The 19,059-nt window shown below is 39.3% G+C and overlaps 1 protein-coding gene across 1 annotated transcript; it reads right to left on the reverse strand.

Annotated features, from left to right (window-relative positions):
* Positions 1-967: 967 nt before the first annotated feature.
* Positions 968-17,583, reverse strand: rab15 (RAB15, member RAS oncogene family). Its single transcript, XM_085247834.1, has 7 exons — positions 17,239-17,583; positions 5,749-5,809; positions 4,332-4,392; positions 3,622-3,699; positions 2,985-3,074; positions 2,745-2,810; positions 968-2,638 (listed from the first exon to the last, which is right to left on the reverse strand). The coding sequence occupies exons 1-7, from the start codon at positions 17,360-17,362 to the stop codon at positions 2,477-2,479; spliced, it is 642 nt and encodes a 213-aa protein (XP_085103960.1). The 5' UTR covers positions 17,363-17,583; the 3' UTR covers positions 968-2,476.
* Positions 17,584-19,059: the final 1,476 nt, after the last annotated feature.

The raw sequence follows: 19,059 nt of genomic DNA on the forward strand, positions 1-19,059 counted from the left end.
TGTAGGGCTGTTCGATATATAACGATATATATCGGATGATGATATAAAAACATCTATCGTTTCATTTTACGCTATCATTTGTTTCGTGGTGTCGCAAAAGAAACTGTTTACGGCAATATTTTTTCATCGTGTTGATGGTCACTGTAGTGGCTACATTCATTTCTTAAAGTTATCTCTTTCTCTTATATGTAATGTAACCACACTACGGATGGACAAGCGCCTGTTTTTATGCGTTGTGGTTAGCAACAATGAAGGTAACACCATCGCGTGTCCGCTTGTTCATGTTCCACATAAACCTTTCACAATAAAGCTCAAGATCCTGTTGAGACTTTTCAAAATAAACTGAATCACGTGAAAAAGCAGATTATTCACGGATGAGAAGTAAAAAAAGAGCCGCCAGGTGCTAAAAAATAAACCTTAGACTCAAACGTTAGAATAGGCTTTTCCCCGCAGCACGCCGTGTAATAAATACAAAGAAAACGGCGGTTGTTACAACTTATGTCTAAAAATGTATAGTTTCATGCATCGGTTAAAACACTCGACTCCGGGTAAAGGACGCGCAGATGGAAACACTTCACGCAAGTCGAGCTGCCCGAGATTCACAGAATTTACAGAAAATGTTACATTTTTGTGATTTATATCGTTATCGGGACGATAGAATTCTTATATCGGTATATGAGATTTTGGTCATATCGCACAGCCCTACAATACAGCAATTCTATGTTACTGGACACACTGCAATACCATCATCTGGTAAGAGTAATAATGGCCATTAAAAGACAAAAAGCAGGAAACGTGTCATTTCAGGGATTCTGATAATAATTATTAAAAAGGGGTTAAATGAGCAAAGGTTTTATGTTTTTGCCATTAAAATCTTGTCTTTAGTACCTGAACATTTAGCATAGTACAATGTAGTGCATCTCCAAATCATATTTAGTGATTACCAAGAAGACATCTGAGCACAGTGTCATATAACTGCAAGTATTTACTCATAAACATCAGACATCATTTCTTCAAGGTTAACATGTTGCATGTAATATAGTTACACAAATGCAATTAAAGTAGTCTGAAAGAAAGAGAAAAATAAAGTTCCTGAAAACAACACAGATAAGTTGTGTATCTAGAGTGTAGTCCAGAACATAATTCGCTACGACATACCGCCGCTTCACATGTTGCACACGTTAACAATTGTTTTGAGTAGCATTTAGTAATACTAAGTTGCAAAAAATGTAGCCAAAGTTCATCTTTCTGTGTCTACTCTCCAAACAGGCAACTCTGGTCAAATACTTCACTTATATTACGGTTAGGTGAATATTAACTTCATTGAAGTTACAATGAAAAGAAAGGAAAGGAGTGTGAAACGCATGCAGAACCCTCATTCGTCCTTTGTTAAATCTGTGAGCAAACAAAAGAAAAGGCATCTCCACTGAACTCTGTACAAAACAGCTATTAAAAGAACAAAATGATCGATACATTATTATCTTCACAAAGGGAATATTTTAGACCATCGAGAATACCCATGTGGACTTTTTATACAGCCTTCTACAGTGAAGTTCATGACGTACACTTGCTCATGAGTCTATCAATCTACATTGCTTTTAAAAACGTGGTATGTACAATGCAATATGCAGTCAGCGATCCACCTGTACTATAGTTTCTTCTATAAACAAACTCTATAAAATAATAAAAATACCTTCTGTTTGCTACAGGGAAACTATATTATTTTGCTCTCGATGTTTCCCTCGCCATAGACTGGTAAATCAGACCACTTAGATAATATTACAAGCTGCAACACTTCCTCTGTTGTCATGATATGTATGAAAACAATGCAAACAAAATGCAATAAAGTGGATGCATATATTCAGAATCATTTCGCTCCGTTGAAGGAAGCCACTGCAAGTGCAAATAAAACCAAAAACGAACGGAAGAAGACCGCTGGACATCTCGAGTGCTGTTTTTGCAATGCATATAGCACCCTCTTGTGGTAATTTCTTGTACTGGATCTAAAGCATTTGAAGGTAAAAAAGGGGATTTCAACCAGTTCCTCTGTACTCTACATCTGTGTAACTTATAAAGAAAACATTATCAGATTTTCATTTTCACCCCTTATAGAAGTTTTGTGTCCATTGCCAAATTTGCAGTGGATAGAGATCACATTTGGTTACAAAGACATGCTAAACTGTTCAGAAAATGGTGAACATTCAGCTACAAGGAGGCAAACAGTCTTTGTTCAGCAAAATATTTCTCGCTTGACCCTTAAAACTGCTCTCAAGTGACTTGTTAGCACTTTTGGCCCTGCCCCACCAAACTAAATTAAAATACTAAGATGAAACATAGCTGATATCAAAATTACAGACACGTAAGCCTCATCCTCTGGTGAGAAAAAAAGAAAAGAAAAAGGAAACACATTTTTCCAGGAGTGTGCAAAGTGTGTGGCATGTGTGACATATGTTCAGTCAGGATTCAAGGTTTTCCTCTAACACCAGCAGCCTTTGCGTTGGTCGCCAGCAGCACTGTCACAGAGTCCCTCCTCTTCCTCCAGAGCAGTGAGATTGAGCTCGTCGTTAACGGACATCCGGAGTAGATCCAGGTCCTTTTTGTTGGCTGCCAGCACCTGCTCAGCCAGTCGTGTAAAAGTCTTTGGAGGAGACACATAGACATGATGAGACACCCCGTGATGCAATTACAGGTACATGCATTTCTGTGCATGGCCTTGAGAGAAGTGTCTCCCCGTGTAACCTCACCTCTGTTATATTATGATTGGTGAAGGCACTTGTCTCAAAGAAATCCATTCCATAAGCCTTGGCCAGCTGGAAGACAGATTACGGTGAAAATGGGAGCAAATGGAAAAAAACTGAGCACGTTATGCTTCTTTAGTCCCTCTCTCCCGAATAATCCCAGGTATCTAAACAGCAAAGCAGAGCCACAAAATCGAACTCAAGTTCTGCTAGGTACACATAGCCATCGATGCCAGAGTGACCCACCTTGATGCCTTGCTCAGTGGCCACCTGCCTCTTGTCCACTTCATCCGACTTGTTCCCTACGAGGATCTTCTGGACCTTGTCAGGAGCGTACTGCAGGGGTTTGTGATGTGGACACGAAGAGATGTTTACAGACAAGGGAGAAGAGCAGAAAACAAAGCGATAAGACAGCAGAGAGATGTTTCAAATGCCAGGAGAATGCAGAGAGCGCGACAGTGTACAGGAAATGAGACCTAGATTAAAAGCAAGTGGGAAGCGTGCCAGCATCAATAGGTGATATATTTGGAGAGACCCATAGAGGAAATTACATTCATAATGACTAAATTAATAGCATAAGATCACCTGGGAAACGATAAAGGGGAGCGGAAGATGAGAGAGCTTTATGAAGAAAAAGTGAGCGCATGTGGAAAAACCGTGTTCTTTCCGATATTTATGACAAACGAAGACGAAACACCGTAAACGCAGAATAGCTGTCAGGTCAGTGTGTTTGGTTTCTATCACACCATGCCAGCCATATGTTCTTCGTCAAGCTGGAGCCTCTGCACACTCGGTCCATTTGTTACTTCGGGCCTTTCGACAGCGTTGAAGAAAAATGTGCCTGATTTATTGAGTTCTTAAATGCCAAATCACACTGACTCACCTCGTCCACGTCGCTGGCCCACTTCATGATGTGCTGGAACGATCGCTCACTCGTGATGTCATATACCAGGAAGATGCCCTGAAAAGAGACGGTCAAAGATTTTAAAACAACAACAACATGCATATTTTTCAAGCACCTTTGAGATCCATGTTTACAAAATGTTGCTTGAACCCTTTTTGGAGCATTTCATAACACGTTCCTATGATTCCCATAAACAAATCAGACTAGCACTTGGAAAACTGGCTGCCTCTACTGGCAGTGTGTTCTGTGTTGTGAGCCACAGTCTGGAAGAGAAATCCACTCAACTGTTTTAGAGCACAAAACAGGATAAAGAAACTTTCCTTTCAATTTCATTACCAGTTTCTGGTAAATAGACAATTAGGTTTCAGCCAGTTTAACCTCTTTAGCAGCCCAAAACAAATTTCATACTGCTGCGAAAGGGCTACACACTCCTTTGAGGAAAGGAAGAACATTTACGACACCACTAGTCTCAGATAAAATCCTTTTGTTGTGAAAACCTCAGGGTAGCGGCTCCACTATGATTCCTTTAAGAGAAGTAACATAAGCAGCTGTAAGGATTAGGCAAGGGTTATTCTTGTAGCTGGAACAAACTGAATCTAAAACAGATTAGACTTAAATTTGTACTGTGTGTGTGCAGAAATAATATTGCATCAATTTATGGCAGAGTAACTGTAGGAGACTTAAGCTACCTGCGCTCGTCTGTAGTACTGCTTAGTGATGGTCTGGTACCTTTCCTGGCCCGCAGTGTCCCTGCAAAACAAACATATATGAATATTCATTTTGTGATTATAATACAATGACATGGAGTGCAGGAGGCAGGTAATTAGAAGTGTTGAGGCTAAAGAGGACACTTAGCAAAATCTCGACCAGACACCTAAAATACCTTTTCAGCTTTTCAGACAATAACAAAAAAAAGGGCAAACTGTGGTCAGCAGAGCTTTTTTTAGTGACTCTTGTGCAGCTTTTGCAATGTCAAAGTTAAGACTTCAGGTAGACAGATGTATGTGAAATGTGGGTTATAGGCTCTCTAGATAAAATGCAAAAAAAACCAAAAAAAAAAAAAAAAACAGCAGTTGATCTGTGATCTGGTTAAATTCATAAAAGTCTTTTCTAAAAAAAAAGAAAGAAGTTGAGCGATTTAGCTGCATTTTAACAATTTTTTGCATGAAAAGAAAATTCCCTCATGCATTTCGATTTCTACTTAATTCTACAACGTCAGTGTGACGCATCAGTGGTTAAGTTTGGGAAAATGTCATCACTCTAGTTGTGAGTTATGACAGGGCACAAACTCCAGGTTTGGTGCTACAAAAATAGTAAAACATACGTGACTAAAATGTACGTGCTATCTTCTAGGTGAAGTCAAAACAGGTGGGCTTTAAACCTGGATGCTATCTGAAGGCCGCCAGATGAAGATAGCTGAGGTTGGAAAAAGAAATTTTATCCTATGGAAGTCTCTGGGAAAATAGTTTTCTGTGTTACAGTTTTTGGACTCAATCATTCATTTTTGATCTGGGAAACTATTAAAAAAATATTTTGTAAATCTTGGTCATACTATGTCTTCAAATCGAGAAATATCTGTGGTTTGAAATCACTCTTTCATCTGTGGTTGTGCCTTTTGGGTGACCTGTGATATAATTATCTGACAAATAGCACGGCTTATTGTGCACTAAAGTTTCTTTCAGCTTTTCCTGTTTAATTTTTAAGAAACACAGATGACGTTCCCAACACAACCCTATCAGGATTTGTCTCTCCCGCTAACTGTAAACAAGGGAACTTGTGTAGGCCAAACGTGTTAAGCACTATGCTGATTTTACTTTATTTTATCACTAATTAGCAATTATGCAATTTATGAATACACCTTGCTAACCAAGCTTGTTATCTCCACCCTTCAATCCAAATATGGTCCCTTTGTGCTCAAATAACCCCCCGAGATGGCAGCGGCCTTAATGCCTGACATGAGGTTATAGAACAGTAGTCCACATATCAGTAGCTGGCATTATGGTTTACATAATACTTTTTTAAATTTTTCACATGCAGTCTATGGCTAACCCTTCAAACAACATACAACACCTTATAATAAGATTTTGTCTCTTTCCAGTTTCTTACCATATCTGTATGCGGACTTTGATACCATCTACTAGTAGTGTCTTCATTTTAAAGTCGACCCCTGCAAGGGAGAAGATACGATGAGGAAACACAGCATCACATTCACAAAGTAGCTTTATTTGATAGTTCTCCCAGAGACAGCCTAAATGCTCTGACTGTTGTCAGAATTGTATACACTCTCCTTTCGGTAAGCGACCAACATTAATTAACCAAGCTTGTCCGACAGATGGACGTTTACCACTATCTGCTCCAGCTTTGCAACATCATAGGAAACATTAACACAAAGAGAGGCACATCATCCCTGTATAATCAGCCTGAGAGAAGGTCGAGCTAATGATCCAGTGAGCAGAGTGCTCGTTTAGTTCAGTCCTTTGTATTGACTGCGTGGGGGAGGGGTTGGGGAGGTGGAACAAGAAAAAAAAAGAGCTATATGATAACTGAGCACAACATAACAGCAAACAGGAGGGATGGGAAGAAAGAAAAGAGAGCTGGGAAGGGGTTAAGTAAGCAGTCACTCACGCTTCAGTGATCTCTGATCTATTTCAGACAGCTGAGTGTGATATTATTCACAGAAAGTCAGACAGGGGCAAGTTTATTTGTTATCATGAGGACTGTCCATTTTTAAACATATATGAGAGTTTTTAGTTTTTAGGCATTTATACTTTGCTTGTAAATGTGCAGCATTTTATGGAGACATGGACAAACATACATGGAAATGCAGTATATAAAGCAAAAACTAGGTTTTGCACAAGTCTGTTGAGCTTGAAAGTCAATATTTGGTATGAGCATTTTAATTATTCAAGCCTCAGACAAGCTTTCTTGTAATGTCTTTAAGCAGATTCAAAACTTTAAAGCTCTACTTTGGATGTTGGCTGCCTTTTGTTCTGTTCTCTGTCAAGATGATCCCATACTGCTTCAATAATATTGAGGTCTGGGCTCTGGGGAGGCCAATCCATGACTGATATTTGTGCACCGTGGCATTTTTTATTTACCACACATGCATGCTTTTACTAGGTTTGTTTTATAAAATGTTTGGAATCGTTGTCAGGACAGAAAAATGAAGCTTTTACTGCTTTCCACATCTTACCATGTTGACATATGCCAGGTTTTTCACTAATAGTTCTTTGTGAATCACATTCTTTGTGCAAAAACACTATTTCATACAATTTTTCCTTGCATTAATGAAAGCAATGCTTAAAATGCTAAGTTTTTGTTAAAGGCTTCTAAGACCAAAATGCAAAAAGACACAATTTAAAATTGGTTCTTCGCTGAGTTGGCTGTTATTTGTATACACAACACTGGTTCCCTTGAGTTAGGTGTCCTTTTTAATGCTCTAAAGACTCATAGGTAAGTCTTAAGTGGTTAACAAATTAAAAGACTTTGCAACAGTGATGTGCAAGGAGTGGACTTCAAATGAATGACAAAGCAACAAATCACCAAAGATAAACATTGAAAGAACTTCAGAAACTCTGGAAAACTCTTGTTCAATATAGCCTTAAAAATTATAAGAAATTCTGGCTCCTTAGAAAAAAACATATAATGAGAAATATATATATAATGGGAAATGAGGACTTTTTGACAGTAGTGTATATGTAATAAGACTGTAGAAGAAGAGCCTGAAGCCAGGATCTCAGAGAAACTGCAGTAAACTGAGTCCTGTTTTGCATGGCAATACCCCCAACCCCCCTGAACATCAATAATAACAAACAACTGCTATAGTAAGTCTTTAACGTTTGGATAAGATACAGTAAAATTCCTAAACAAAGCAATCAGATTTTACATTCAACTACAGTCATTGTTTTCCTCATCTCCTTTCTCTATCTATAATGCAGACTAATGCAGTTAAGTCAATACAAAGCACACCCACAGGCTTCTATAGGCCGCACTAATCCCTGGGAAATCAATTAACTGTTCATCCCAATTAACCTGATACTCAACACCCCTGTGCCACAGCCAGCATCACGCGCACAGAAAGAGCTACCGGGTCCAATCGATTCACAGAAATGGAAAACGTCCTGCTTGTGTTTTTTATTATGAGGTTCATTTTCTAAGACACTGACATAAGGAAAAGCTGGCATATCTACTACAGCTGGCCGAACTTGTTTTCAGATTATACTTGGGCTAAGAAGGAGTCCAGTGAATGTTGCTGGAGGCTAGAGTGAACTGGCTTGACAATAAGGGGCCTCATTTAAAAGTTATACTCAACCTTTGCCTTTGACCAGAGAGATTTCAGACTAAATGAAAGGTCAGCATCACAATCAGCAGCTTGCTGCGCCCGAGGCTTGAGACAAGAGAGGAGACCATTAAAAAAAGATGCTGTCTTCCTGCATTGTATTAAGCAAGTCAGATAGTCATTCATGGAAATTGTAATGATTTGAGCAGAAAATGCGGATATAGACAGAAAGCCTAATGGGCTCTGCAGTTTAGCAGTGAATGTCTACAAATACGAATCTGACCAAATCTGGAAAATCAAGAAAACTAAACTGACAAATCATTAAAGTCTAAGTTCTATTTCGAGAAAAGCAAGTCATGCTTCAGCCTACACTGTCTTCTTTCAGCTGCTAAAAAAAAAAAAAAAAAATCAACTTCAGTGGGTTTTTCATCCAGTCAGACATCCTGCCAGCCATTTTACAAAACTTATCCTATTGACAGGAAGAAGGGGTTTTTCCATCAAGCTGGCATTGGACAAGCAGGAACCTCTGAAGCTGAAAAATCCAACAAAAACTGCAGTTGCTAGAATGGCCACTTGAGGCTTCAAAAATGAGCCAGTCCCGATAGACTTTCATGTTAAAGGGCCAACTTTACAGCAGAAAAAAGTGTGTTTACAGCCTGGTAGAAAAATTGTTTGAGCCTCTTAGGACAGTTTCCCTCTTCATAACAATTTAAAGTTGTTTTATTCATAACTTATTTCTCTGCACACTGGAGTTACGAGTGTGGTCACCTTAACTTTCAGTTCATCTCCGCTAAACGAAGTTGGCTCTCCAATGTGTTTGTGCCTTTTTGAGCATTTAATGGAATAATCAGATTAATATTGATGCAGACCACCAAAAAGGTTCGTACTTCAGCTTTGCATATCTATGCCTTTTCATTGCATGTATACAGTTCACTTTGCTAACCAAACTTGCTAGCATTAGCACCCCAGCCTGTGGGCATTTTTAGCTCTAAGAAAAACCTGTCAGCGGCCAAATGGTAACACTGAACCTCCGCTATGCAGAATTCAACACCCATGCGTGGCATCACCGTGGCGACATTCATCTTTTATATTGCTTTTGATTACTTTATAACAACTGTGCGAAATGAGGCAAATTTAGTTGTAGTTGCAAAGCACGTAGAAACAAAGACAGCCTTCAACATAAAAATGTCTGTTTTCTGAGCTTCTTTTCCCCACATTTTTCAGTCTGCATTAGAAAAAATGTAGAACGCCCTGAATACTGCTGTTCAAAGACAGAATTTTTAAAAAAAAAGCATGTGTAACTGCTGTTACAGCCATAAATGTTGCAACTATCTGCAATCGGTTAAAAAAGCCTTAAAAGGAAACACACTAGTACATTTGATTGACAGTCTGTTACTATTCGAAATGTTATTGCTTTTTATTGTCATGAGGGAATATATGCTAGAGAATAGAGCTGAATCGTGTCCGTGACTTGCACACATTTGAGTTAGCGATATGAATACTGCATACTAAATCCTGCGCTCAGCTTTTGTAGCTCTGTAAAAAAAAAAAACATTAATCTTGAGGAACACCTTGAAAAAAACAAACGCTTCTTGTCAGCTTTGCTTCTTCCCTTCAGAGGCACAATGTGCACAGTATGAGAGACAGCAGTTAATTGAACACGGCAGCATTTCACAATCAGCAGTTTGAGAGCCATGTAAAAACAAATGGCTACACACTCAAAATTGACTTGACTAATTACTGGGATGACTATGTTTGACTGTGCAAGACGGATTAGGCAGTAAAATATGTCAGCGTGCTGTAGGTAATGGTGACAGGCTCACTAACAGATGGATGGACGGATGGATGCTCTGGCACTGACACCCAGTCACTGGGGGATGGATCTGACATGCATGACTAGCATTACTAGCAGAGGACAGACAACAGCTGTCAACAGCTGTTGTCTTTGGGGAACACAAGGACAAGGGGCAATCCTTCTTTGGCAATAATAAACTTGTCATTAATCTGTATTGAAACACAATCTTATTGGGATTCTTCAGTACCAGGAACACATAGAGGAAAAAAGGTGGCAAAACTTTTTTTAAATTTAAGGCTGATAATAGCACATGAGGGAATAAAAGCAAGAGCGAGGATGTGAGAGCAAAACACGGGGTTTGAGGGATGTCAAGGGAGAAAACCAGTGGAACATGTCTTTTTAACATGGCTAAAATATCTGAGCCGGAGGAAAAATTCTACAGAATTTTAGAAAAGGTCCAAGAGAAAAGGTTGTCAAGGTGTTTTATGACTGAATACCAAGTTATGCAGCCAACATGTGACTGAGGACCAGAGAAGAAAAAGACACGTCATTAAGTTAGCATTTGTAATGTGTCTATTCATAGGAAAGGGGTTTATGCTAGTTTATAGTTAGTGAAGTAGCTTTTACATTCCTTGGCACCTGTTGTATTTGACAGTTGCAGGATGACACAGTCTGCTTTAATGGGTTGAAAAGAAGGTTATCCAGGAAAAATGTTGCTTTAACACAGTATAACAAAAACTTTGGATGATTAATACTGAACCCTTGGAGTGATTTTATAACAAAGGGTCTTCTAACTACACTCAAGCCAAGTAGATGGCAGAAATGTACCTTACTAATAGATGTCAGCTGCTTCAAAGAAGAAGGAAACAAATAAGTATAGAAATGCTGAAGGCAAATGCTGATGAGTTTAAGGAATCTCCACTTAAAACCTTTTTTATCAGTACTAAAATGTCACGTCTTAAAAAAATTATTTTAGAAAGATTTAATTAAAATGAAATCTGTTTAAGGATCTTGAGGTGTATGAGTGCATGTATGAAAAACTTCTGCAAAGCCTCCAGAAAGAGTTGTGTAAAACATATTCAATTCATGGAGCTTACTTCAGTCAGCAGTGGTTGAGAGTTAAGACTGAAAGTTTGACAGAAGAAATATTTAGAGTTGCAAAAGTAGTAATCTCACAAACTTCTGTAGCCTGTACCTAATCTGTGCTTGAGGGTGGCAGCTCAGCCGTGTGATCTGAGCCACTTCTCGCTGAACTGTCTGCAGCTGAGCCACATTGTGGATGAAGGAGGAAGTTGTAATGGTGATAGAAAAAGGGGACCTTCTTCTGGTTTTGGTGCGTCAATCTTGGCTGTGCACTGTGAATCTTTTTGTGTCCGAGTAACCATTGAAAATGACTCTCAGTATGAAACGTTCAGGGTCAATTGGTCAAAAAGTTTATACTCTATGATTAAATGTTAGATACAAATTCTTGTGCACCTAATTTAGGAAAGAACCAATTCTAAATGGTATCTTTGGGGAACTGGATAACTGGAGAAAAAAAAAGGCCTAAAAAACAAAAACAAAACTAATCTACAGCAAATGAACAGCATCTGAAAGTCATTCAGAAAGAAGGAAATCATTGTCGATGTGTATGCAGGAGGTCAGCAGAGAGGAATATCACTGAATCTCTCCAGTTGTACATCTGTAAAACAGAGTGCAGGCTCTGTCGTGGTTTGGGGCTGAATTTTAGCCAGCGGTGTTGGGAATCTTTTCAAAACTGATTAATTTATGAACACAAAGTACCACCGGATTTTGTAATACCATATAGAAAAATGAAACAACAGGTCAATTTTTCAGCATCACAATATTCCCAAATACTTCAAATGCAAGCACACGTAGATAGTAACACTATCAGTCATGGATTGGCCTTCCCAGAGCCTGGACCTCAAAGTTACTGAAGCAGTGTGGAATCATCTTGACAGTGATCAGAACAAAATCCAAATTAGAGCTTTGAATGTCCTTCAAGAAGCCTAGCAAACTAAAAGACGCCTATAGTAGTAGAAATGAGGGTTGACTCAAGACAAAACGCTGTATACTGTGTGTATTTATATCTTTTTCCTGTCTTTTTTAAGAAAGACACATTAGAGACGTGACAGGAACTGCAGTAAGAGAAACATGCAGTAAAGTCGCCAGCCATCTGAAACTTCCTGACAAATACAACCTCAACTATAGCCACCTCAGCTGACATAATATACTCGTAAGATTACGCTATCTGTGCTATGGACAGGCGCAGAAAAGCCAAGTCTATGACAACACCTCTGTTTCCCTGATAACCTCCTACAATAGGATAGCCATCTGTGCTGGCCGTAATCCATTTCTGACCCTTTAGAGCACTGAGCTTATCGAGCAGCAGCGAGCTACGTGTATAACCATAACACCACCGGGATAAGTACAATGTGGACAGCTGCTTATTGAGCTATGATATAAAGCAGCACAGGGCTGATATTTTATTGGTGTTTTGACAGCCAGGAGGTCCAATGAGGCCAGTGACAAGACTGGCAAGGTAACAGTGAGGAAGATTAAACTCAGCAGTGTGACTGAATACCATTACTAAATCATCTCTGCAGCTGCTCTTTGTCAGACAAGTGTGCACGCTCCAGCCCCCGAACACAGCTATCTGTGAAAATAAAATGAAATACCTCAACAAGAGAGGAAGTATTACTCATTCAGGTGCGATCAGAACTCTTGCTCCAATTACCGTGGCCTTGTTTGACTCTTAATATTCAATCTTTCCATTTTTAGTCAGCTGAAACTAGAAAGCTAAGTCATAGTTTCTCGTTTCATACATGCAGTGGCAGTTTTAATGACTATAGCACTGATTTTATTTCATGGTAAAGAGACCAAGTGACTCACACTAACTGCCTATCGAACACCTCTTTCAGAAGGCAATGAATCTAAATATGCTGGAAGAAAGTATTGTAAAAGATATAGGAATTTTTTAAGGTAAGTAAGGTGCTTTATTTTGTGAATACTTCAAATGCTTGTGTTAAATCTAATAGAAAATAATAATAAAGGCAAGTTTCTGTGGAGTCTAATGATTTAAAAGCATATTAGAGATGACCCACTACTTCAATTAGTGCATAACATACAGAAATTTAAAAAATAAACTGGACCCAGGCCAGACATGGCTAATTAAGGAAGTGTAAATATTAAGTTCATATTTAAAAGTAATGTGGTGTTATTTCGTACCTAGTGCTTAGATTTTGATTGCTGTGGATGTGTTAAGTGGTTTCCAGTGTAACATGGCAACGGTGAATACTAATGAAAAAAGGGATCTTGTCTCAGTGCAAGAAAGACAACAAACTTAACTCAGGAGACGCAAATGTGGACACGGATTAAAGCTTGATTTAGTCTTCTGTGGGAATTTTTAATCCTACGCTGCAAACGTCTACGCCATTCAAGTCATTGCAGGTTGCTTTGACCGGACGTATAGTTACACTTCTCACAAGGTGCACATCAGGTTACGTGGAAGGTTACGCCATAAGCTTAAAAGAGGTTCCTGACTATGTCACAAGTTATAAAGTAGATTTCTGGCAGAAGATTTGTAAGTCACACATGACGGTCTGCACTGCGTGAGTATTTTGCCTTCAGAAGTGCTTTAATTCTGCATGATACAAACTTAACAAGTTGCTGGAAACATTCCTTAGAGATTTTGGACCACACCGACATGATAGCGTCACATAGTACCCGCAGATTTGTCAGCTGCACGTCCAATCATGATCAAATCTCCTGTTCCATCACATCCCAAAGGTGCTTTACTGGATTAAGATCTGATGAGCATGGAGGCCATCTACGTGCAGGATATTCAATGATATGTTCCAGAAAGATGATTGAGCTTTGTAACATGCAGTCTTGCTGGAAATAAAAACAGAAGATGGCTAATCGGCCATAAAGGGATTGAGATGGTCAGCAGCAGTACACGGGTAGGCTGTTGTGTTGGTGCTAAGGGGCTCAAAAATGGTGCCGAGAAAATATCCCCCACACCATTACACCACCACCACCAGTCTGAACTGTTTACTCAAGGCAGGATCAATCATGCTTTCATGTTGCTTATGCCAAATTCTGACACTATAATCCAAATGTTACAGCAGAAATCAAGACTCATCAGGTCAGGCAACCTTTTTTCAGTCATCTGTTGTCAAATTTTGGTGAGTCCACTGAGAGGTAGGCTCAGTTTCTTAGCTGACATGAGTGCCACCTGGTGTCCTCTTCTGTTGCTGTAGCCCATGTGAGGCTCAACGTGTTTTCACAGATGCTTTTCTGCATACATTGATTGCACTGAGTGCTTATTTCAGTTACCTTTTCCTTTCTATCAGCTCAAGGCAGCCTGGCAATTCTTCTCTGTTCTCTGACTGTAAAGTTTGGAGATGGCTATGCATGAAAATCACAGCACTTCAATAGTTTCTGAAATACTCAGACCAGCCCATCTGGCACCAACAACCATGCAATGTTCAAAGTCCTTAAATCACTTTTCTTCTTCTTACTGATGCCCTGTTTCGAATTCATGTCCATTGTCTTGATCATGTCCACATGCCTAAATGCACTGATTTGCTTCTTGTGATTGGCAGATAGATATTTGTGTAAACGAGCAGTTGAACTGGGTTTTGCAATAAAGTGATTGTATATATAGATTTACAGCATGCAAAATTTATCTTCCAATGGTTATTAAAGTATCGGCGTTAAAATTACATTAAATAACAGGCTGACAATATTACAGTGTATAGCCAATATTTTACACAGCACAGTATTGCGATGTTTTTATAGAAGGAAACTTGATCTAAATTATAGTAATTTCAGTGTAAAAATAACTGTTTAATGCTAGAAAACCTGTCTGCATGTACTTTACAGTAAATGAATGCAATTTGACAGTTTTATATTTATGTATAACTTAAAATTGCTTCCTGCAGAAATGGCAGGGACTGACCTGTCATCAAATGCCAAAGAGCATTTACAGGTCACGTGACAACAAAATGCTGTAAAAACACAGGAAAATGCAGTTCTAGAAACAGTGGGCGTGTTTTCCCAGCTATGTTTTTATAGTTTTGGTCTGAACCAAGCCTGTTAGTTTAACAACATGTCAACATGACAATATCCTCCACGCAATGCCAGCTAAACAACAACAGCTAGTTGAAATCCATCAAAACAGCTAGTTTTGATGGATTTCAGGTGTGGAAACACTTAAAAACCCTTCCCCCACAAGTCACAGCTGACAACCTTAATTCATGCTCTTGTGGCTATATGGGAGAAAATTCACCGTCTTCAAATGCCTTGCAGCAGATTAATGTCTACAGTATAACAACAGCAATGAAAATTCATATATATGTTTTCAGGTATCCACATACTTAGAAATATCTATTCATTATCACACTGTTTAGGAGCTGTTAATGTCTGCATGTTGTGATTGTAGCATTCTGAGTAACAGCAGGAGCATCAGCTTAATGAGAGACAAAGGTTTTATAGTGTTTTATGAAGGAAAAAATGAGAAGCCATGGGAGCAGCAGTTTTTGGGATAATTAGGAGCAGGAAAATGAATGAGTGGACCGTAAAGGGGTGTGATAAATAATGGAATAACCAATGAGGGGGACAGGGGAGAGAATTTATATCCCTCTGTCAGCGTGAAGGTTGGGAAATGATTCATTGAACCGCTGAAGGAAAGCACTGATGATGGTCACTCTTGAGCTCCTGCTCTCTCTTTCCCTTTGGAGTTTGTGGGCCCTGTTTATCAGAAGAATTAACTTTTAATTATTTCATGAAAGACCTCTCAGTGTGGCTTATAGGCACCACCTGCTGCCAACAGCTCTTCTGGCCCATATGAGTCTGGATTTCACTGCCTGCCAGACGGCAGATTCTTACCACATCCAGCTGTGCTTGTGAACACTGGGTATGGTCTAACAAAAGCACAAAAAGATCGATATAGTCATCATTTTCAACATACACAAACAGCTGGGATTTTCCTTGTAGGAGACAAGAGAAAGGCTTGCTGCATAGGTTGTAAGCATCACTCTCTCCAGGGTGGAAGTTTCCTGTGGAGTGCTATAGGTCTAGGACTTAAAATAGTATACTGCAGCCTTTGCAGCTGTATGCATGTGGGCATATATCACATCTGGCTGGCAAAAACATGAGGGAAGACAAGCCTTTAAATGAATTTGAGCTTAATAGAGTGTGGATTATTTACAGGAGCATTATTCAAACTAATACAAAGGCATTTATTTAACTACTAAAGGAGTCCAAAAATAAAAAGGAAGAAACAAATAGAGACACGGTCGTGTTTATATTCCCTTTTTATATTGGATCTTGTGAAGTAATATCCGCCTGTAAATACATGGCTTAGCACCGGATTCATGATTCATTGCCTCGACCTTATCTCGACAACATGTTCTGTGTGTCTTTTCACTACAAGAGTCAGTTATCACTCACAACCAGCAGGAGCATTTCCTGACTTTTTCTTCACCCACCAGCCACGGCAATGTTTGTATGCTCCCTTCTTCATTTCTGGCAAATTGCAGATCTCTCTATTAACTAAACACACACACAGAGCACAGCCTGCAGACTCTGCAGCAGCATGTGAGTAAAACCCACTGCTTACTGTATATCCTTATTTCCCTCACCTCAAAGGAAAACATGGTAATGCGCCTGTCGTGACTCTGAATCCAAACTACGAAGCGCACAGCCCATATTAGCTATGAGAATGAAGGCTGGCTCGGCTTTGCTGAGTCAATAGTCATCGACGGGGAAGTGGCAAATCTACGAGTTTGTTCTGCAAACAGAGAAGGAGCTGAACATGTCAGCCCTGTCAGTCACAGAGAGAACATCTGATTAGTGCATACCAGGATTGTGTAACTGATATTTAGTCAGTGATGTTTGCAGTTTTAATCATTTGACAAACTCTCATTTTACAAGATTTTACATTTTATTTAAAGACCTCACAGAATGGGTCACTAAATTTGTGCCAGGCATTGAGTTGAGAAGGAACTTTGATCAGAAACCACTTGCAGCCAATTAATGTACACCTGCTGACTCCAGGGCCCCAGTTTAACCGGTAACAAGGATGCTGATGCAAAACGTCCACTTCTCATTCATATATATGAGAATATATATATATATATATATATATATAAAAATCTTTTTTGTTATTTTTTTTGAATGGCACTCGTTTGCATAGTCAGTGCCAAGCGCTGGTAGTTGGTGAACTCATCTGCATGGCTGCCAAGTGTTGGCTCTTCCCCTCTCAGGGCTTCTCCAAACAATCCAATCACGCTTTTCTATTTCTGCTGTATGAATTCACTGCTATGGTTAAGTAATAACGCAGCACTTTCCCGTTCAACCTTATTGGATCTAATTGGTAAAAAATTATTGGCCACAAAAAAGGGACACACACACATATAAAACGATGAAAGAGGGTTAGGATAAATCAGGAAGCTGATCAACATGAAGTGCAGAAAACAGGTAACAAACGAGTCCTGCTGGCAGTGCAGCGTCTTACCGATGGTGGAGATGTGAGATGGGTGAAATTCGTTGTCCGTGAATCTGCATAACAAGCATGTTTTCCCAACCCCAGAATCTCCGAGAAGCAGGAGTCGGAAGAGCACATCGTACTGCTTAGCCATAGTGTTGCACGTATTGTTGAAATATAAAAGCCGGAGTCAGCTAACTCAGCGATGGACGAACGACCCCTCCCCACCTGCATCCCATATCTGCTCAGAAGCTCAGCATAAACGGCTTTGACTTCGCTTTTTTTTGCTCACTGGTGTTGGGTCGGTGGTTAACAAAACAAGGATGCCCCAGCTCCACAGTCAGCCTCCACCTTCCACTGGGCGCGGTGGACCGCTGTCAGGTGAGACTCGATGATAAAAAGACACTTCCGGTGATGTTTTTCAACATAAAAGTGGCCCTTTCGCGCTACTAGTTTTGAATTTTAACATGTTCTGTACACGCTGTTGGCTTTAAAAGTTCTGATAGTGACAACAAATAATACACCAGGCCCAAATTTCCCAGACTTTAGCTGTTTAAATCTGCCAAAACAAAATCTAAAAATGTTTATGAATTACAAAACATAAATTGGTTGTTTAAAAACGTGTTTCTAAAGCTAGGAAAAGACATAAAGCTTGTCTTTTTTTTCCTTAGGCAGGTATGGTGCTATTGGTGTCTTGCAGCACATTTCTGGGATGCAGTAATAACAACAATAATAACAATCAAGTCCAAACAATCTGCTACTTTGAGTAGATTATTATTTGTAGCATCTACAGGGCTAGGCGCCACAGAGATAGGTTGGATATACAGCCTGTATCTGTCCCGAGACAGGATCTACAACAGACTGTTCCAGCTATACTGCTACAAGGTCAGACGTAGGAAATCTTTCATACCACATGCAATAATTCTCAGCACTTAATACATAACAATGTATATGTCTGACAGACAGTCATCTCTATAATACTAACAACAACAACAACAATTATAGTCCTAAAGTTTTACTCAGGACCAAACCATGTTACCTTTGTGAATGTGACCTACAAGCATACTTTAACGGCTAAAATGAAGTGGCAAAACGTCCTGGCTTTATAATTATGAGCTACAAGCATACTCTGATGGGCAAAGTTAACCCTTGTGTGGTGTTCGTATTTTTGTTACTCAGCCAGTGTTCATGGGTCTGGTGGACCCGCTAGAGTTTTGGCTTTCCAAATTAACACTATCAAACAATTTTATGTTAAATTACTCAACAGATGTTTACTTCATCCCAATTACAAGACATATGAACAGCAAACATGGTTAATTTTTCCCTTTACCTTTGTTAGATCACATTTATGAATTAATGTGCTTCTCGTTTTTCTTTTATATAAAATGTTATAAATAAATCAGTTATAATCAAGTGGAGTGAGTGGAAAGACACAACACATTTACACGTGAAAAAATAATTAATTGTTTAATTTTTCTTTTGAAAAAACTGAACACGGGTCTCACAGACCTGAACACCATACAAGGGTTAAGTGGCAAACCGTCATACCTCCTTACATTTGTGCTGGAATGACTCTGTGACAGCAGAAATGTGCATAAACTACTTACGGTAGGACGTTTTGCCAAAGTAGGACGTTTTGTCAGAACACCGGGCCTTAAAAATAGAGTTTAGTAAATGTGCAAAAGCTTAATTAAGCCTCTTAACATATACACATAACATCAACAAACAAATGTGCAATTAATTATAGTCCTATTTTATTGTATATAGTCCCAGGAACAGCAAGATACTGCGCAGGACCCTCAACCTCCCAGGCGTCTGGTAGAGGACACGAGTTTGAACTATAGACCGCCC

This window comes from Mchenga conophoros, linkage group LG15 (genome assembly GCF_057382185.1).
Source record: "Mchenga conophoros isolate Kocher_MC1m ecotype Shallow Benthic linkage group LG15, M_conophoros_male_GT1.1, whole genome shotgun sequence".
NCBI lineage: Eukaryota > Metazoa > Chordata > Actinopteri > Cichliformes > Cichlidae > Mchenga > Mchenga conophoros.